General features: G+C 36.0%; 1 protein-coding gene across 3 annotated transcripts in view; it reads left to right on the plus strand.

Moving 5' to 3' along the window:
• Window positions 1-477: 477 nt before the first annotated feature.
• Window positions 478-22346, plus strand: part of lrrc8aa (leucine rich repeat containing 8 VRAC subunit Aa) — a 29925-nt gene continuing 8056 nt past the window's right edge. The window contains exons 1-7 of one of the 3 annotated variants that reach the window (XM_082141620.1): window positions 510-633; window positions 4049-4188; window positions 11474-12173; window positions 14963-15571; window positions 17466-17798; window positions 18839-19009; window positions 21072-21377. In XM_082141620.1, coding sequence (XP_081997746.1) covers window positions 11484-12173; window positions 14963-15571; window positions 17466-17798; window positions 18839-19009; window positions 21072-21377 — 2109 coding nt within the window. In that variant the 5' untranslated portion in view covers window positions 510-633; window positions 4049-4188; window positions 11474-11483. Of the gene's footprint in view, window positions 634-4048; window positions 4189-11473; window positions 12174-14962; window positions 15572-17465; window positions 17799-18838; window positions 19010-21071; window positions 21378-22346 lie in introns of all 3 variants that reach the window. The other 2 variants (XM_082141621.1, XM_082141619.1) reach the window with 2 other exon arrangements.

The following is a 22346-nucleotide window of genomic DNA, read 5'->3' on the forward strand; positions in this document are numbered from 1 at the left end:
TATATTAGGCTCTACATAAAATGATATAAAACTCACTCAAAATAAATATCATAGGTTAGCAAAAATATCTAAGATAAATCAGTCATTATTATATAAATAATAAATGCTATAAATAAAGTAAATAAAATATATATTATTTTATATACGTTATAAATAAGATGTATAAAAATATAAATTTTTCACAATGGCAATCGGAATCAAAATTCGTGATTCAGAGATTTTGAAATAATACTATCTAATTTTACAACTTCGCAGCGCTATTGGCTCTGTTTGCTCTGTACCCTTTTGTCATGCAAATTGGGCTCTGTTAAATTGAATTGATTCGTCAATCCACTGTCAGTCTAGGCCCGCGGAGTTTCTCTCAGCCAATCAGGATTGGCCTAGCGGTTCAACGTAAAGTTACGTTTTTAATATTCATGAGCCGAGCCTTCGCTGTAGTAGGATTTGAGTCAGACGCATCCCGGGAGGTCCAGCTGACGCGTATTCCTGGGCGTGGCTTAGCCGCGTTCCTCAACTCTTTCCTCGGGCTGCGGAGTGTGTGTGTGAGGCTGCCGCTGTGGATCGTGGACCGGAGGAAAGACATGTATCAGTTATGCGCCACAGGAGCCAGAGATCCACTCAGTAACGAGGCCGGTGAGTTGTGCCGGATGTGTGTGTGTGTTTCTCAGAGGGTTGAGTGTGTGTTCGGGGTGTGTTTGACAACACAAAAGGCTTTTAGGAGACCAACAAGACAAGCTTTAATTTTCCACCCACGGAAAACCATTAAACTGCAGGCCAAGGACTGTGCGCGCGCTTAACTTTGTGCGTCTTGAGTTAGTCTATAAATTAAGGAATTATTGTGTTTCTGTGCTTGTGGTTTTTCACTGTCCACTGCGTGTTTGCTGTGCTTGGATCTGGATCTGATCTTATTAATATAACATCTCATGTAATTGAATATGGCCCCCTAAACTAGGGGTTTTCAAACTGGGGTCTGCATGGGAGTCCATGCAAAAAAGTTCAGAGAAAAACAGTGTAAAATAAATAAATAGGGCTTTTATAAAATAAAATAAAAGATTAACTGAATAAAATTGATTAAAATAAATAAAATTGATTAAAATAAATAAAATTGTTCAAATAAATAACAAAATTGTTCAAATATATAAATAATAAAAAATAAATTATTAAATTACTTATTAAAACAGAACAGTACCATAGTGAGTAGAAAAAAAGAATAATGTAACAGAAACTAAATGTTTTTAATATAAAAGTACACATATTTTCAGAGTATAAACTGGGTCTTTATACATACACACATACACACACACACACATACACACACACACACATACACACACATACACACACATACACACACACATACACACACATACACATACACACACACACACACACACACACACACACACACACACACACACACACACACACGCATATATATATATATATATATATATATATATATATCATAATTTTTTTGGGATGAGGTCCCTTGCATGTGATGGGGTACCTTGCATGAGAATGATCATGTTTGGGGTCCATGGCTTATAACAGATTGGAAAAAACCCTGCCTATAGATTACAGCCTGATGTTGATTATACAGCCACTCAGACCAATTAGGGCTAGAGATAAAAATACAAGTGTTTTTCTCCACTTACTGTAGTAATAGAATGATTTTGGACACTTCTTGCTGGGTGTGTTGTGGGTTAGTGGTTAAAAATGTAGGCTAGTAACCTGTTGGCCACAGGTTTAAACCTCAGAATAGTTGTACCACCATTATGCAACTGAGAGGGTCTGTTCTTCACACAAAGCTGCCGTATCACTTCAGAAAATAGCACAGATGTATCATGGACTATTTTAACATCATTTGCATTCATTATATGTAGTCTATTTTGCCCCATAACATGGATGAGGGTTACATTCTGAGGCTGAGGTGAGAGATATGTGTGTTTTGAACAAGTGCAGGCCTGATGTTTTTCCTCAACGTGTGTGAGGATGTCTTTGTTAGCTGGAGCAGGCCGAACGTGTTCCAGGAAGCAGGGTTGACACACCCGTAATTGACTGCAGTGTGGTGGGGTGTAAAACCCAAAGCCTGCATGTCTGTGGGACGCCACACACAAGACCCATGACCACATTAACTCACCAAATGCCCTTTCCTAGCATCTGTGGAAGAGTCGAATGCATCAGAACAACAGAGTGAATGCACAAATACAAACTGATGTCTGATTGTGAAGGATTTGTTCTTTTGACTCAGATCTTTTGCTTAATTGGTGTATTCCAGTTCTTAAAATGATTAATTCACAAATCAGATTGATCCTGTTCTCGAGGTCTCAGTGACTCTGGCTATATCAGTTTTATATTGATAAAATATATAAATGTTTTATCTATCTATCTATCTATCTATCTATCTATCTATCTATCTATCTATCTATCTATTATATAACAAAAATATTATTTTTTATAATTTATATAAAATTTAATTAAATTATAAAAATAACATTTTTTATATATATATATATATATATATATATATATATATATATATATATATATACAAAATATAAATGTTTTCACAACATGATCTGCATTTTCATGGGTTTAAATAAGATTTTTTGTTATAAAAGACATTAAAAACAACTTTGTGCTTCAAAACCCCTCCTTTCCTGCAAAAAAAATAAAAAAATAATTGATTTTCAAAAGGCAATAAATTTGCGACATCTGAATATAACTTTTTTTGACAAGCCAAACATGTCAACAAACATGTGTTTCTGAGTTAGGCTACATGTAATTTATTTAAGCCACAAAATAAACTTAATTCGGCAAAATAAGTATAATACGTTTTTTTTTTTTTTTTTTTTTTTTTTTTGCACGTTTGATAATCAATTACCCCAAAAAATCAAACATGGTTTACTTCTCACACACGTTGTCAGGTCCGTCAAACACTTAGGCTGGCTGACGGATGGGATATTAGAACTAAAAACGTGCTTTTTGTGAGGAACAGAACAGACCATTTAGGGCATTACTCACTGAACATCTCCAGATCTGCTCTTGCTCTCTTTGGCATGTTTATGGGAGAAATAGTCATGATTCTTCTCAAAATCATTCTTTTGATTCTGATCTTTTCAGTGAATTGGTTTATTCCAGCTCTCAAAACCACTCTAAATGATTAATTGACAAATGAGATTAATCAGGTTCCTGCGTTCTCTGTGACTCTGTAATGCCTTGTCCTACAGACTCCCTTTACTGTAAATGCATTGTTTTGTTTTTTACAAACTAAGAGATCAGTCCAAATTGTTATCTGTGGTAATATCCATCTACAGATAGAGCTTTTTATTTCACTTTCCGTTGCTGAAAGTGTGGTTTTGTACCAAAGTGCACGTTTAATTGCTTTGAGTGGTTAAAGCTCCATCATTAGCACTGGAAGTCAGTCTTTCTGGCATGCTAGTTTTAATTAGTGGCGAGAAATAGCAAGCATTTATTTCAGGATCATTGTGAGTGAAGCCATAGGGTTTCAGCACGACAATGTGACACGTTAAAGGGGTGATGAACTGAGAAATCAAATGTTCCTTGAGCTTTTGACAAACAGAGGTTGTTCTCACTATAAGAATATCCTGTAAGTTTCAGAACTGAAAACTTCCTTGTTAGTCCAATAAAAGCTTTTATTGACACCAGGCACAGCGAACCACAGGTTTTTCAAAGTGGGGATCTATGACATCAAAGGGTATCAAACCCCGCCTCCGCAGAAGATCATCAACGCCTACTTCAACACTGCCTGTTTAGCCCCGCCCACCGATTCACGCATTACATGACACTCATTATAATATGCAAAACTGTTATCCAATCATAGCAGTGGGTGTTTACTTCCCGGTCTTCAATGCCCATAAAAACCAGGATAAAAAATAGCCTATTATTTATAAATTTTGATGTTTTTGTGTTAAAACCAAGTGAACGTCATAAGTTGACCTCAGACAACAATATAATTAAAAAAAAAAAGCCAGTTCATGACCCCTTTAAAACCTCATTTCTCTCTGTATCTCAGTGTGTTGTTCAGCTCTTTTGTTGACAGGACAGAGTGTGGTGATGGTTATGGAGATGATGCACTAGTCTAGTGTGTGTTTGGGTGATGTCCTTCTTTAATACCAGCCGTTTGCAGCAGATGGGGACAGTATGCCCTTGGGGAAACTAAACAGAGTGAGTTAAACAACAGACCCTTTGTGTGGGTGTGTGTGTGTGTGTGTGTGTGTGTGTGTGTGCGTGTGTGTGTGTGTTTGCGAGACGCACCTGGATTTCATGGGACTCAGGACAAAATGTTGTGCGGAAGAAGAGTTTGTTTCATGTGTTCACTCACAGGCTTTGAAAGCGTGTAATAAGGGGCAGTCGTGGCCTTGGAGACGTGTGTTAGACTGTGTGTTAGAGAGTCAGACTGGTAACCCGAAGGTTGCGGGTTCGATTTTCAATACCGGCAGGAATCGACTGAGGTGCCCTTGAGAATGTCACCTAACCCCGATTCACTCCCCGGGCGTCTCGGTCAAATGTGTGTGTTCACTTCGCACTAAAATGCAGAGGGTTTACCATATGCATGGGTTACCACCATACTTGGCCTGCACATGACACCAATGAGTTAAAACAGGTCAGAGACAGTCATGAGCTATTGTCAATAATATGATGTCAATAACATGAAAGCGTCAGAATAGTTGTAGAGAGCTCCAAGTATTGATGGTCTATAATGTGCTGTGCGTGCTGTGAGCATAGAAATATGCAAATTGGAAATTGGACACAGCAAACCAACATTGGGAGAAAGAAAACAAACCTATTTCTATCTGCCTTCTTTTTTTTTTCTTGTTAACTTGGTAGTTCCAAATGCGATTATTGGTGGTGATTAATCTAACCAGCAATTTAAAAAAATAACACTCAACTTTTTAAAGCGGTGGTATAATGCCCTTTTCACAAGATGTAAAATAAGTCTTTGATGTCCTCAGAGTGTGTATGTGAAGTTTTAGCTCAAAATACCCCACAGATATTTTTATATAAATGCAAATGAGCTGCTGCTCCCGGCACAGGGGGCGGAGCTTCAACAGCTTGCGCTCACACAGACATGCACTGAAAATGTCAAAAACTTTTAGCCTTTTATGTTCAAACCGGAGTCAGACAATGATGGAGAGACTCGAGAAGAAGTGACAACATGTAGAAGCAACAAGACATTTCTGAATATTTAGTTGATGAATTTATGTTGCTGATGTATAATTATCTTCTAGTCATTGATTAGCATATTTTGTCATGATAATCTATAAATTGTGTTCCGGGGGCGGGGTTTATGTAAATTTTAGGGTTGGTGATGTCACTAACCCGGGAGGAATGTCGTGTAGTCTCTACCAGCTGTTTGTTGTAGTCCTTAAAAAGCGATTTCTTTAAAAGCAAATATCTCCATTTGCTTTGAACTTTGAGTGTTGCAACTTTGCAGATGTTGTTTATGATCAAACAGCAACATTACACACTAACTAAAGTTAGAAAAGTGAAATCATAATCAACCACTCCTTTAAGTTAAATCAACTAATTCGCTCCAAAACTTAACAGGTAGTCTTTTGAACTTCGTCAAGGTAATTATAGAATGTTTAGCATTTAGCAACGCAAGCAGATTCAAGCCTTGTTTTTCATCTCCATGTTTGATTTTGAACACTCTAGTTTTAAGAGGCAAACATTTTCTTGTGGAACAATAAACAGTTATTTTACATATAGTGATCAAGATGTCCCATTAGAAGGTTTTTGCAGTATAGCGATTCTTGCAGTTCCACTAGAAGACAATCTGTCATATTCTGATCTAGATGTCTCACAATGAACTATATCATATTGTATCAACCATATCTTGTCCTGTATTTATCGTAGCAACTCGGGAGAGCACAGAAATCTGCACAGAAATCTAACGGTCTGTTATTATGACATAATGTTCAGATTCAGAGAAGGAGGAACAAACACAGAGGACACGGTTTCGCTCTTAGTAGCTTTTCCTGCAGCTGTTGTGCTTTTTTTCAGCTAGATGACATTGCTTTGGAGGTTATGAGAGAAGTCAATACTGCTAACTTTGTGAAAGTATTTATAACGTTAATTTACATTATGAGGGAAAGAACTGAGGTATTATGAAGTATCACCCTCAATACTATGATGAGGAATGGGGTTTTTAGTGTAAAAGCCAGAAGGCTGAGGAAAATGTCGCGTATAATTACATTCACAGAAAGAGGCTTTTATCTCAAGCAAGCACACGATAAATGGGGAGTGTGTGTGTGTGTGTGTGTACACTTGCATGGCATTGTCAAAGATTATTGTGATGGAACAGACGTTTCATGGACTAGTGCTAGTCTAGACTGGATCAGTAGACGGTGTGAGCCGGACGGAGACACACACACTCACACACGGCCTTGTGTTGAAAACACCACGTCTCCAATCTCTCCTAAAGGAAAGAAGCACACACACACACACACACACACACACACACACACACACACGGCATCTTCTGTCTACTTTCTGAAGGATATGAGGAAATTGTCTGTTTAAAAGACGCTTTTGAAATACTTGAAGTTTAGTAAAGTTTGTTAAGAAGAAAGAGGTGGTGTGTGTGTGTGTGTGTGTACAAAGGTTTGTGTTTGTTAATTGTTAATAGACTTTCAACTGAGACCCATGAGACACGTTTAGTTGTGCATTTTGCTTTTCAAAGGAATATTTCACCCAAAAATGTAATTCCCTCATTATTTACATAATTTGAATTGTGTTGAACTCATGGATGGGAAAACTAGCAGCAAATTACATTAGTAAAATTCTTAAATATAGTGCACAAATATAGTCTACTTTTACACTTCTGCCATTTTATGAGCTTGACAACCCCAGTAAGCTGTAACTTTCATTATACAGGAAAGAAATGGGGAATGAAGATAATAATAGGGTCATATGAGTCATTAAATATGGAGAGAATTGTCATTTATTTATTCCTTTAAGTTATTGTCTTTTATGTGATTTATCTCTGTTTTCCAGGTGTTTGTATTACCAAATGAAGGATTTTATCCTACAAGTGTTATATTCTTCTTCAGTGCATATTATTTAGTGTGTCAATCTTTTTCTACAGGACTGTAACAAGCAACTGTGGTGTTTGTGGGTTATTAATCTCTGGAGCATGTGAATGATGTGTGAATGGTTGGTTGTAGAGTGTAAGTATGTGTTTTTATCTTTGTGTGAATTGTGTGTGTGAATATTCAGACTGTGTGTGTTTGGGAGATAAGGAGGCGTTAATGTAAATAGGCTGTTGTGAGAAGTTGCCAAGAAGGAATTGCTGTAGGGTTTTTAGTTTTAGCACGATTGTGGCATATTGCTACTCTCTAAAAAATAATTCAGTGGCTTAGTAAATATCACAGTAATAATTAACTTTATTAACTTAATAAAATCTCTGAATATTATTTACTTTATGGTTTGAGTTGAACATACCAAAATAATTGACAAAAAATTCAAAATCCAAGACTGATGAGCATTTAGTATTTGACTAACCAATTATTTATTTAAAATACACTTAATATATTTGTGAAATGTCTATCAAAATATTTGAGAATGGAGAATTAAACTGATCTGTTTCAAGAACCACAAATATTACTTAAAGGAGTGGTTGATTATGATTTCACTTTTCTAACTTTAGTTAGTGTGTAATGTTGCTGTTTGAGCATAAACAACATCTGCAAAGTTACAGCGCTCAAAGTTCAAAGCAAAGGGAGATATTTGCTTTTAAAGAAATAGTTTTTTAAGGACTACAACAAACAGCTGGTAGGGACTACACGACATTCCTCCCGGGTTAGTGACATCACCAACCCTAGAATTTACATAAACCCCTCCCCCGGAACACGATTTATAGATTTTCAAGACAGAATATGCTAATCAATGACTAGAAGATAATCCATCTTTGTCTGACTCCGGTTTGAACATAAAGGCTAAAAGTTTTTGAAATTTTCAGTGTGTGTCTGTGTGAGTGCAAGCTGTTAAAGCTCCGCCCCCTGTGCCGGGAGCAGCAGCTCATTTGCATTTAAAGGAACGGGAACAAAAAGGTGTGTTTTTGCTCACCCTCAAAAAGTGACAACTTTAACATGCTATATAAAAATATTGATCTAAAACTTCACATACACACTCTGGGGACATCAAAGACTTATTTTACATCTTGTGAAAAATGCATTATACCACCCCTTTAATTCAAATCAATATTATGAATATATTTAACACACTCTTAAGAAATTGAGTAAATTTACTCAATTAAAAAAATGCACCCCTCCCCCGCCCTCTGACAAGTATCCAATTCCAGAAATGATCGACTTTTGACTCCCAACCCTAACTCTTACTAGCCTAAGTCAAAAGCCTATAGTGACATTCAAGTCTATAAATTACTTGAGTTTATGAGAGTTTTCTGCTCTTTTAGTAAAGTAATAGCACACCTCTAGAGCTCTAGAAATGCAAATCTAACCAGGTTTTAATTGGCTCATAATAACCCTTAAAGGGGCCCTGCATAGAGGGGGTGTTTCGTATTAAAAATGGGTATATATTTGCATTTCAGTAAATGCAGCCAACTGGCTTTGAGCAGTTGAACTAAATTAGCAACATGATATAATATTTTAAAGCGTCTCATCTTTGACCGTGTTGCATATTCCCAGGGAGGATGTTTTGAAACGGAGGTGCTCTAGGAACTTGGAGTCGTTTCAGCCCAACGTGGAATTTTTACAAGGTCTCTCAGTAAACAATTGCTGGGGCCTTTTCTGCATTTTCACTCCGGCTCCTGAATGCCAAACGGAAAATTCCCAGCCTTTCCGAGCCTAAGTATAGATTCTCAATTTATACTGAGTCACTGATTCCAGACTCTTGATGTGCGCACGCATACGGCCTACGCTGACGCTTGTTTGGTGTCTGTGGTCGTCTAAATGCTGGAATGATTGATTTTGGGAGGGAAATGATGAGTTATCTGTCTGGATGCCTTATTAAAACGCTTTTTCTTTGTTCATCTCCTTCACTTGTGTTCTCTTGTGCTCCCATTAGCCTTTTCCCCCAGATAATAAACTCTTTCTTTTTCTCCCGTCCCTCCTCTTCCTCTCTCTCTTCCCCTTTTTATTTTGATCTGTTACTCACACAAGGCTTTCGTATAACATGAAATTTAGTGCTTGAGTCATATGCTATATGGTGCTTTGGCATTCTGGAGTATATTATGGGTAAAGTGTCCATTCGTCCTTTAATGTGAATCATTCATATTTTAGCTTTCAATCATCCGGAGGTTTCGTAATCATATAGTCATGTGGCTGTGTCCTAATTCACATGTTTATGCACTAAAATTATGTATCTCTTTAGTGTTGTCAAAATACTACCCACGGTGCGTCATACCACCGTTTACAAGTAAACATTTAGCTACATTACAAGTCTCATTACTTTTATATAATCATTATTATATATATGCTTTTTTTAGGTTCATACACTACCGCTCAAAAGTTGGGGGTCGCTAAGATTTTTATAAAAAAAAATGCCTTTATTCAGCGAGGATGCGATAAATTATGGAAGCTTGTTTCCACCACTGAATAAAAAAAGAAAAAGGTATGAAATTATGACTCTTTATCTCATAATTCTAACTTTTTTTCTCAGAATTGTGTGATATAAACTTGCAATTGCAAGTTATAAAGTCAAACTCATGAGATAAAAACTCAAACATTTTCTCTCAGAATTGAAATTTAAAACTTGTAATTGAGAGTTTATATCTCACAATTTTTTGGGGAAAAAGTCAGAATTGTGAGAGAAAAACTTGGAATTTTATTCCGTGGTGGAAAAAAACTTTCATAATAAATTTATAATTGACTCTGAAGATATTTATAATGTTACAAAAGATTTCTGTTCCAAATAAATGTTCTTTCTATTCAAAGAATCCTGAAACAATTAATCACAGTTTTAAAAAAATAATTCAACATTGATAATAATCAGAAATGTTTGTTGAGCAGCAAATCATCATATTAGAATGATTTCTGAAGGATCATGTGACATGCTGAAAATAAATAAATTGCATCGCAGTATTACTGTTTTTACTGTATTTATAATTAAATAAATGCAGTGTAATATAGACACAATTTAAAATTGTGGGTACTGGGCAATATTAGCTGAAAAGGATTTTTTTTATTTATGTATTTGACAGATGCTTTTATCCAAAGAGATTGCATTGCATTCAAATTTCACACTGTCTTTTAATCATACATATTACATTCCCAGGGAATCAAACCCACAACCTTTGAGGAACGCTCAAAACATGAATGGATCATGCAAACCAGAAATAGTATTTCATGAGGGTGATTTTGGCATCCCGTTTACTTTCCAGCATACTGTGATTTGGGACACACGTTTTGTTTGGACTATAGCAGACAGCAGCTGTTGTTCATTCTGAGCTGATGTTGTGTCAGTCCTCATACCGAAACATCTGGGCAGAAATGCATGCGTCGTATGCACCTGAAATGAATGCTAAAATTAGCTACAACTCTGATTTTGTGTGCTTGTGTGTGTGTGTGTGTGTTTTTGTCCTGTGTAACTGTACTCCCACAAGCACGCACAGCACAAGATGTTTTGCTGACTCATTTCATCCACTTCCTGCATCCAGGACATGAGCTCTGACTCTCAGATACTGTGAGAAAAAGAGAGAAGGATAAATTACAGGCTCGGAAAGTGAAACACTGTGTGTGTGTGTGTGTGTGTGTGAAGTGAAAGGGGCAGCAGACAGAACAAGGTTAAAGGTCATTAAATAACACATGTTTTTTCTCACACAGTTTAGGGAGATTTCAGGAGATATTCAACATGAAATCGAAACGGCCTCTTCTGTTACTTTCTTCTGATTACTATTTTAACACTCCTGGTCTTTTCATTTATTTATTTTTTATGAACATCTTAATAGTACATGTCATTCCAAAGGGAAAAATGTTTCTTTAAGGGAGTTAAATGTGCTTAATTGTCATGAATTTTATTTATTTATTTTTATATTTTTTAATAATGTGTCAGTGCAAAAAAAAAGAATTTTAATTTTTTTTTATTTTTTTTTATTATATTTTATCTATAGGTAGAAATTACCTTAAGTGTTATTTATTTACTTTATTTATTTATACACTTATTCATTTTAATTTAAGGTACAAATTATTCTTTGAGAAAGGCTGATAATATGAAAGGCTTAAAAATGTTTATTTATTCATTTTATTTCGTTTCTTTTATTTTTAGGTAAATATCACCTATTTCCAAAAAGTTGAGCATGATATGAAATGCTTTGAAATGACCCTGCCTATGCAAAATATTTCTTTTATTTTAGGAATGACCTTTTACTAAATGTTTTTTTTATTTTTATTATTGTTGAAATTACCTTTTACAAAAAAGTTGAGAATGATATGACCTGATTTGATTATAATAATTTGTCATTTTCACTCTGCTTCTCTCTGTTTCTCAGGTAAACTGTCATGATTCCCATCACTGAGCTGCGGTACTTTGCTGACACACAGCCGGCGTATCGAATTCTGAAGCCATGGTGGGACGTGTTCACAGACTACATCTCCATCGTCATGCTGATGATCGCAGTGTTCGGTGGCACGCTGCAGGTCACGCAGGACAAGATGATTTGCCTGCCATGCAAATGGGTCGTCAACCAGACCTGCGAACAGCTCAACGTCAGCGTGCCGCTCAACCCCGAGCCGAAGGGCATCCAGTACGACCTCGACAGGCACCAGTACAACTACGTGGACGCTGTGTGTTACGAGAACAAGCTCCACTGGTTCGCAAAGTACTTCCCGTATCTGGTGCTGCTGCACACCCTGATTTTTCTAGCGTGTAGTAACTTCTGGTTTAAGTTCCCACGGACCAGTTCGAAGCTGGAGCATTTCGTGTCCATTCTGTTGAAATGCTTCGACTCGCCGTGGACGACGCGCGCGCTGTCTGAGACGGTGGTGGAGGAGAGCGACCCAAAGCCGGCTGGGAAGATGAACGGCTCCATGGATAAGAAAGCCTCCAGCTTGAGTGACCAGGATGTGGAAGCAAGCGTCCCGATGCTGCAGAGGACCAAGTCCCGGTTAGAGCAGGGCATCGTGGACCGTTCGGAGACGGGGGTCTTGGATAAGAAGGAAGGGGAGCAGGCCAAGGCACTGTTTGAGAAGGTGTGTGTGCATATGCTTTATTTAAGGGCTGGTCTCGAGTCAAAGCTGTGTTCCAAAACCTAGTGAACTTCCTCTGTAATCGGTAGCATTTTAAGATGAAGATTAACACACTCCAGATGAGAAGGCTGTGCCTTTATTCCTCCAAAATACTTTCTTTTAGCTAAATTCGAAGGCAGCATCAGTGTAGAGGACAATCCTAGAATTGCACTGTGACAAATATACTTAAATATTAATATATTTATGATTTAGGTATTTATTCTCTGTTCATATAATAATAAATTAAATATATACTTCAACCAATGCTAAAAAAAAATATATATTTATTTAGTAATATATATTTAATAAAACAGTTATATTTTTAAATTGTATTGTTATATATACAAATAAATAAAATTAATTTAAACATTAATATTTTTATTTATTAATAAATAAATATTTATATATTAGTATTTAATAAATATATTTATCATTTATAAATGTATATTTACTTCCTATACTAATATATATACAATATATTTATTTCATCCAATGCTGAAAAGTATTGCTAAATATTAAGTACATATTTATTTATATATTTAATAAATATATTTATATATTTTTTAAATGTATACTTGCTTTATATACTAATAAAAAATACTTATTTTGTCCAGTGCTGAAAAGTATTATTATTTTTTTTATATATTAGTATTTAATAAATATATTTATAATTTATAAATGTATATTTATTTACTTCTATACTAATAAATAAAATATACTTATTTCACCCTATACTGAAAAGTATGGATAAATATTACTAAATAAATATTTATATATAGATAAATAAATGTATCAATTAAATTATATTAATTATACTTATTTCATATAATAATAATAATAATAATAAACAAAATATACTTTTGAAAGATTATGGGCCCTATTTTAACGATCTAAGCGCGTGGTCTAAAGCGCATAGCGCAAGTGCACTTAGGGCGTGTCTGAATCCACTTTTGCTAGTTTAATGACGGAAAAAATGGTCGGCGCTCCCGGCGCATGGTCTAAAAGGGTTGTCCCTATTCTCTTAAGGAGTAATGGGTGTGTTTTGGGATTTACGTGCATTAAACCAATCAAAGTCTCATCTCCCATTCCCTTTAAATGCCAGTTGCGCTCGTGCCATGGCGGATTCGCTATTTACATGACGGGATTTGATAGTGGAAAGACCGAACGCGTCTCCAGAACGCAAACGGATCTGCTCGTGCGCGAGGTAAAAGTGCGCAAGCAGAACATCTACAGGACAAGCCGGATTCACCATATCTTTATGGACACAATAATAATCTTTTACATTGTAATCCTTTTATTTTAAATATTTGTCATGTGTGTGTGCTGCCGTGCGTCCCTGTGTGTTTAATAAGCAGAGTGTACGCGCGTTGTGGACACGCCTATAGGCGCACATTACTAACGCGCTCTTTAAGTAACAAAAAAAATATTGCGCCATTGACTTTAGACCAGGCTTTAGTTGGTCAATGGCTCAGTCTATTTCTGTTCCTCAAAATAGTAACGCGCCAACAATGCACCAGAACACACCTCGTTTTTAGACCAGCAGTCCATGGGTGCACAGATGGGCACAAATGCATTTGCTATTTAAACAACGTGGCGCCGGACGTGAAAATGAAAACTGCGTCGGGCTGAAACTAGCAAAAAACACTTGCGCTTGGCACTGCATTGCACTGGGTGTAAGATAGGGCCCTATGTGTATTTTCAGTTAACTTTAGTCAGATGCATTTACATTTGTGGTTCAGAAGTAATCAACTCTATCTGTGTCTGTAAAGGTGTGAACCAAATGGCCCGTACAGATGTATGGCCTATAGAAACTGAATGGCCCATATAGGTTTATGGCCCATAGAAACTGATTGGTGTGAATGACAAAGAAACAGCATTGCTCAGAGCATTGCAGGGTTAATCGAGATCCTGTGGGAGGCCCTAACAGCTCTCTGTTGTTTTGTAGCCCATTTGTCTTCATGTATAAAGATCTGTCTCACAGACATATGTATGTATGTTGAAAAGTATTGCTAAATATTAAGTAAATATCTATATATTAGTATTAATTTAATATATACATTTATACTTTCATATACTAATAAATAAAGTATACTTATGTCATCTAATGCTAAAAACATTTATTGCTGAATATTATTATTATTATTATTATTATTATAGATATATATTTATTTTATCCAATGCTGAAAAGTATTGCTAAATATTAAGTAAATAACTATATATTAGTATTAATTTAATATATACATTTATACTTTCTTCATATATACTAATAAATAAAATATACTTATTTCATCTAATGCTAAAATCATTTATTGCGGAATATTATTATTATTATAGATATATATTTATTTTATCCAATTCTGAAAAGTATTGCTAAATATTAAGTAAATATCTATATATTAGTATTAATTTAATAATTATATATTCAAAATGTATACTCGCTTTCTAAATACTAATAAATAAAGCATACTTATTTAAACTTAGGCCGATAAATGTGAATAAATGTTATTATATATGTATTTATATTTATTATATTTTACCCAGTAATTATTAACTGGTTTTTTTTTTTTTTTTTGTGACACATTGTTAACTAGTAAATCCTTTATGTGGATCTATTTCGGCTAGAATGCCTTCTATGCAGCTGTCTGTGGGTTGTAGACAGCATGGTAGTTCACTAGGTTTTGAACCAGAGCCCAAATATGATCTCATATATCAATATATCATCAGTATATCATCTCATCCTTCTCTTTTTGCAGGTGAAGAAGTTCCGCATCCACGTGGAGGAGGGCGACATCGTTCACCGCCTTTACATACGCCAGATAATCATCAAAGTCATCCAGTTCATCATTATCTTCTGCTACACCATGTACTACGTTCACTTCATCACGTTCAGCGTGCCCTGTACCGTGGACATCGAGCGTCTGACGGGTTATCGCACATACCACTGCGCTCATCCTCTGGCCACACTGTTCAAGATCCTAGCCTGTTTCTACATCAGTCTGGTGGTGGTTTACGGCCTCATCTGCATGTACACGCTGTACTGGATAATCAGCCGCTCGCTAAAGCGTTACTCCTTCGAGTCCATCCGCGAGGAGAGCAGCTACAGCGACATCCCGGACGTGAAGAACGACTTCGCCTTCATGCTGCACATGATCGACCAGTACGACCCGCTGTACTCGAAGCGGTTCGCCGTGTTCCTGTCGGAGGTCAGCGAAAACAAACTGCGACAGCTGAACCTGAATAACGAATGGACTCTGGAGAAACTCCGACAGAGGATAACCAAGAACTCGCAGGAGAAACTAGAGCTGCACCTCTTCATGCTGAGCGGGATCCCGGACACAGTGTTCGACCTGGTAGAGCTGGAGGTGTGTAGGTTTGCAGGCTTGAATGTTTGTATATATAAATTATCTACCAGTTGCATTTTCAAAGGTTCAAGTCATACGTTAGCAGGTCATGAAGGAGACTTGCTGAAAGTAGCCTGTTCCCTACTAAACTGCATTCGCTTTGTGACCCTCTATCGGCTATAACCGCACTATGCAAGTTTGCCAGATCGGGTAGCGGATCTGTAGTTCGAAGCACACGTACATCACGGAGACGTCTATTTGATGTGCGTGTTTACATCTGGAAGACGTATTTTTTAGAGTGTGCTTGCTCATCTGCAATACGTCTATAGGACGTTTCCTGTCAGATGTCAAATAGACGTTTAGAAGATGTCTTTAAGATGTAATGATTTAGAATGCATGTTAAACTGACATCTTAAAGATGTCTATCAGATGTTAGTAAACCGCAGATGCTTTCCAGATGAAGTGATCTTTAACAGACATCTTGCAGACGTACGTGTGCTATCTGGGTTATATGAGACCTAAGAAACTACAAATTTGACTTGCTTTACGGCAAGCGTTACTATAGCAAAAAAATAGCAAGCAATGTCATTATTTTGTTTTTCTTAATTTCTGATGTCGCAATACATCATACTTTCATAAAATCATACAACATACTCTACCTTGTCTGTGGACATCGTTCATTCCAAAGCCGATGCTGGATAAACAAATAGCGTAAATAGGTAGGCTAAATTATTTATGACGGCGGTAATGGACAATACCACTTCCAACCTGTAGGGGGACCGCAGAGGAGAAGTGCTTTGGTGTTGCTTTAATTGTAAAAAATATATGCGCTGTGTTGATTTACACTTTGATTTGTTTGATTTGTTTACACTTTGATCTCGGTTCACAGTAAACGTTGCTTCACATGAACTCCATCTGAGATTGGGACGCTAAAAACGTGCATTTGAAAACGCAACATGCACCATGTGACCATCTTCCCATACTTGCAATGAGAAGTGTTTATAAACAGGCAAAAGAGAAGCTTTAAATAAATAAATGCTTGATGGTTTAACATTTGATAATGAATGACATGAATGAAAATCAAAAAGATCATAAATATTTAAATAGTCATAAATATTAGTATTGTTATTTAACAGATTTACTGTAAAATAACATTTCTGATCTATTTTTTTTTTATTTCATAGTAAAATATTACAGTAATATTTCTGATCTTGTTTAATATTTATATTTAGTAATAGTGGTAATAATAATTTGTATAAATAATTATAAATTAATACTATTTGTATTGTTTAAATCGCAATCTTTAAAGTTGGCATGAAGCGGACCTTTTCTTCCCTATTGTGACGTTTATCTGAGTGAAACCGTTTCTGGAATGAGAATATTTTTTTTATATTTTTGATTTTGATTTTTAAAATAATGTCCTCTATTCTATTGGTTGAAAAAGATTGTCCCGCCCCAATCGTACACCATTGGCCAATCAGCTTTTTAGGATGCCTAATCAACTTTTATTTGAGTTTAGAGTTCAAATGGGACCCTGGACCACAAAACCTGGTCACATGGGTCAATTTTTTTTTTTTTATTGAGATGTATACATCATCTGAAAGCTGAATAATTGGACAATATTTGGCAGAGATACAATTTTTGGCAGAGATACAAAAATAAATGTTTTATATATTTACAGTAGGAAATTTACTAAATATCTTCATGGAACATGATCTTTACTTTGATTTTTGTCATAAAAGAAAAATCTATAATTTTGACCCATATAATTTATTGTTGGCTATTGCCACAAATAAACCCGTGCGACATGTGACTGGTTTTGTGATCCAGGGTCACACATAAAGTTGTCTTTGCATATTAGTTTGGTATTGGAGAACGTATTAAAATGCACTCATTATCTTTTTCATCCATCCAGGTGCTGAAATTGGAGCTGATCCCTGACGTCACGATCCCGCCCATTATCGCACAGCTGTGTAACCTGAGGGAGATGTGGCTTTACCACACACCGGCCAAAATCGAGGCTCCGGCTCTGGCCTTCCTCCGCGAGAACCTCAAATCACTACACATAAAGTTCACAGACATTAAGGAGATCCCGCTGTGGATCTACAGCCTCAAGAACCTCAGCGAGCTCCATCTCACCGGAAACCTCAGCGCGGAGAACAACCGATTCATCGTGATCGATGGCCTACGGGAGCTCAAGAGGCTCAAGGTCCTGCGGCTGAAGAGCAACCTCACTAAACTGCCTCAGGTACGATGATGTTCATTACAGAAATTCATCAACACATTCATAAATGTCATTCTTACTGTGTGGAAGCATATGACAGAAACCACAGCATAGTGTGTGTGGGATCTGATGACGGTAATACCATGCTGATGAAAGATTACAATTGAGCCTGTTTACTTTCTTAATACATGTTCTTGGACTTGTTGTGCATGATTTATCAGTGCTCATTATTATAAAGACAACACTTTTTTTTTTTTTTATCAAAATCTTTACCAAAAAACATTTTATATAAATATTTTAATTACAGTTCACATTAAATAATAAAAATAAAAAAATACGTGTGTGTGTGTGTATATATATATATATATATATATATATACACACACACACACACACACACACACACACACACACACACACACACACACATATATATATATATATATATGTATGTGTGTGTGGGTGTATGTATGTATGTTATACAGATATTATTTTATTTAGTTTATATAATGTGTATATATAAAATAAATTGTGCACATATATATATATATATATATATATATATATATATATATATATATATATATATATATATATATATATATGTATATGTATATATATGTATGTATATGTGTGTAAAATGATACAATTCTATAATTAAAATTAATAAAATGTAATAAAATTATATTATTATATAATAGATTTTTTATCATTTTAAAAATTATTATATATTATTAATATATATATAAACTATATATAACATAGTTCCACTCACGACTTTCCTTCAGAGATCATGCTTTCATATATTTAATTAGCAACTATTGTGTTATGCTATTATTGAAGGTACTTTTTGTAAATATTCTGAACAAAAAAAAATTATATGTAATTTAATATATAAAGTGAAGATATAAGACCAGTAGTGAAATTCTAACAACTATCATACTGTTCTTTAGGTCTGGTTTTGTGTTTAATCTAACAACAACTGGATATATTGACACGGAATTGCATTTTGCAATTTCATTGAGGACAAAATGATGATTCAAGTGCGTGTTTCCCCCTCGCAGGTGGTGACAGACGTTGGCGTTCACTTGCAGAAGCTCTCCATCAATAACGAAGGGACCAAACTGATGGTTCTGAACAGCCTGAAGAAGATGGTGAACCTGACGGAGATGGAGCTGGTGCGCTGTGATCTGGAGAGGATCCCACACTCCATATTCAGCCTGCACAATCTACAGGTAAACTTAGTCCTCCTTGATGTAGTTTCACAAAACCTGTGCATATAATTACAGATACTATGGGACTAATGTATGCAAGTAAAATCAGATGACTTGAGTATCTTAAGGCGAGACACTACAGGTGAATAGGGTAACATTTTTAACTAGCAGATATCACCATGAAACTTTCCCAGTTGATTACCTACATTTAAGATGAGAAAAAAATGTATTACAAGTTTTCTGTAATTTAATGTTTAAATATGCAAATTAGGGATTATCTAATTAAATATGCGCTAATTTGCATATATTTTAAAAAGCGAAATCTGAGTATTGGATAAAGCCAGGTTCAAAATTATTTTTTCATTGTGTTCACATATTAGATGGGAAAATAATTACCGAGGGATTTATGGATGTCTACTTTTGTTATCCTGTAAATCAGAATATACTGTCAATAGCCTTAAAAAAATGATTTTCGCCATGTTTTTGGGAATAAAATGTTATATAAATCAGGCTAGGAATAATATATTTACAAATCCCTCTGTAAATGTCTTCGTAATATAACTAGGTACAAGACTGGAAAGTTTGGTGTATATCGGTGCTACTGAAGTGGAGATTTCGGACTAGGAGTATGAGAGAAAAGTCATTTTGAGAAAACGTGCTTTAAAGATTCATATCAGCCAATGAGATTGCGCATTTAGAGTTAAATCCCCCCTTTTACTTTCACAATTGGTTGCTGATAAAAAGGAAATGACCATATTTGGATCCGACAGCATTGTACAGGAGAGAGAGAGCTTTCTAACGGAGTATGTGATGCACGCATAGCAGCAGCGGGATGATTTAGAACGCCAACTTTTGTTGAATTTATGAGAAATCTACAGACGCAAACAGACGAAGTGTAGTAAAATAAAGACCTAAATGTGTATTTCAGACTTTTTTTCACCACAAGTCTGAAAGAAGACATGTTATTGAAGATAAATATCCCAAAATCTCAAAATTGACCTGTAAAAAAAAAAGAAAAAAAAGGAAAAGTTTTTGCCTGCCGTGTCTCGCCTATTATGAGGACCTATTATGCTTTTCTTTAGTGTGTAATGTAATAGCATGGAAAAGCTCTGCAAAAGTCCCTCAAGCGGGAGTTATTCTCTAAATCAGTGTCACTGTTTCTGAACTCCCTGAAACGCCTCCAATTCCTGCCCAAGGCATAGGGGCGGGGCCTGGTTGAGTTAGTTAGTAGTGTGTTGAAACTCGTAGTTATGATAACGGGCGGGACATTTTCCAAACATGCTCGAAGCGCTTGACCAATCACAACACACTGCTCCAACTGACCAATCAGAGCACCGTGTGCTTTTCAGAAGGAGGGGCTTCATAGAGACAGTAACTAAACAGAGCGTTACTGACAGACTGGGAAGAGAGGAGCTGCAACAATGGTTTTGTGGTCCAGGGTCACATATTTGTCAGTCACATGGGTCAATTTTCTTTTAAACTGAGATGTATACATCATCTGAAAGCTGAATAAATGAACTTTCCATTGATGTATGGTTTGTTATGATAGGACAATATTTGGTCGAGATACAACTATTTGAAAATCTGGAATCTGAAGGTGCAAAAAAATCGAAACATTGAGAAAATCTCCTTTAAAGTTCTCCATTTATGTCCACGATTCGCTGCATTCACTCACAAAAATAAATGCTTTATATATTTATGGTAGGAAATTTACAAAATATCTTCATGGAACATGAACTTTACTTAATATCCTAATGATTTTTGGCATAAAAGAAAAATCGATAATTTTGACCCATATAATGTATTGTTGGCTATTGCCACAAATATACCCGTGCGAGTGCGACGTGACTGATTTTGTGATCCAGGGTCACATATGAGAAAAATAAGGTGTTTTTTGAACATTCAAGTATGAAAACTTATTCTAGTAGAGCCCAAAAACGAAGTCAAGAGGGCATAATATGGCCTCTTTAAACCTGCTGCATTATATAAATGTTGTACATTTCCTAAAGTTTGGCTGCTTACCACAGGAATTTCCCCTTGGGCTCACTTACTCTGATGTGCACATCATAACTTCTGTCTGTAGGAGATTGATCTGAAGGACAACAACTTGAAGACCATCGAGGAGATCATCAGCTTCCAGCATCTCCACAGACTGGTGTGCCTCAAACTCTGGTACAACCAAATCGCCTACATCCCCATCCAGATCGGCACCCTCACCAACCTGGAGCGACTCTACCTGAACCGGAACAAGATCGAGAAGATTCCCGCTCAGCTGTTCTTCTGCAGGAAGCTGCGATACCTGGACCTCAGCCACAACAACCTGACCAGCATCCCTCCAGACATCGGATTCCTACAGAACATGCAGTACTTTGCGGTGACGGCGAACAGAGTGAGTAAATGTGCAGACTTGCATGTGCACGTCACCTCATGTTCCTGAGAGATTTCATCAGAGTTTGAATAACACTGCAGAGAAACATAGTCTTGTATCCACCTTTCTCACACTCCCCGTAACGCAAAATATGGGAGTTACTTCCGTTAAACTGTAAACAATCAGCTAAAGGTTGGCTCTATGAACGCAATAACAAGTATTTTCAAAAACTGTGTACAATGAGATGACATTATTCTACCCACCCTTCAACCATCGAACATTAAAAGAGAAATTTAAAAGTGTGAAAGCATCAACAAGTCACTACAACAGACCATGAATAGCTATTTCCGCAGCAATATTAACGTGTTAATTATCACGGTAGTAATATATGTCTGTATTATGTAACATATATGTTGCCTTAATCAAAAATGTTCATTAACTGGAACATTTGTGATTCCCGTCATTTTGACAGACCAAAAATATATATATCTTTAGAAACATTCCAGTAAACGGTTTTAGTAGGGATGCACGATATATTGGTATCGGCTGATATGTAAATTTTTTATGTTATCGTTATCGGCCTGATAAGAAAATTTGGACGATATATTGAAGCCGATAAATAATGGATTATTTCCTTCAGCTATGACACTTTAGATGCGCACTTGTTCGCCATGTTGGTTTTGAATTGCTTGAAATATGATTGGAATCACTTCAAAAAAGGAAAATACAGTTTAGTGCAACAAGTCTGTCATTGGCTGCATAAAATTATGAGAACATCATTATAATTGTCTACTTTCGTCCATGGCTTTTGGTGGAAATTTTGTTTTTGTAATCAGGCTCTCAAAAATGATATAAAAATTTGGTATATCGGTATCGGCCAAAATTGGTTCATATTGGTGCATCCCTATAGCCTGGCTAACGTCAGACCTCGTCTCATTGAGACGTGGTCTGGGAACCACATGTTCATTTTCTCGTATTTGAGGCGTGGTT

This window comes from Leuciscus leuciscus (genome assembly GCF_965113295.1).
Source record: "Leuciscus leuciscus genome assembly, chromosome: 16".
NCBI lineage: Eukaryota > Metazoa > Chordata > Actinopteri > Cypriniformes > Leuciscidae > Leuciscus > Leuciscus leuciscus.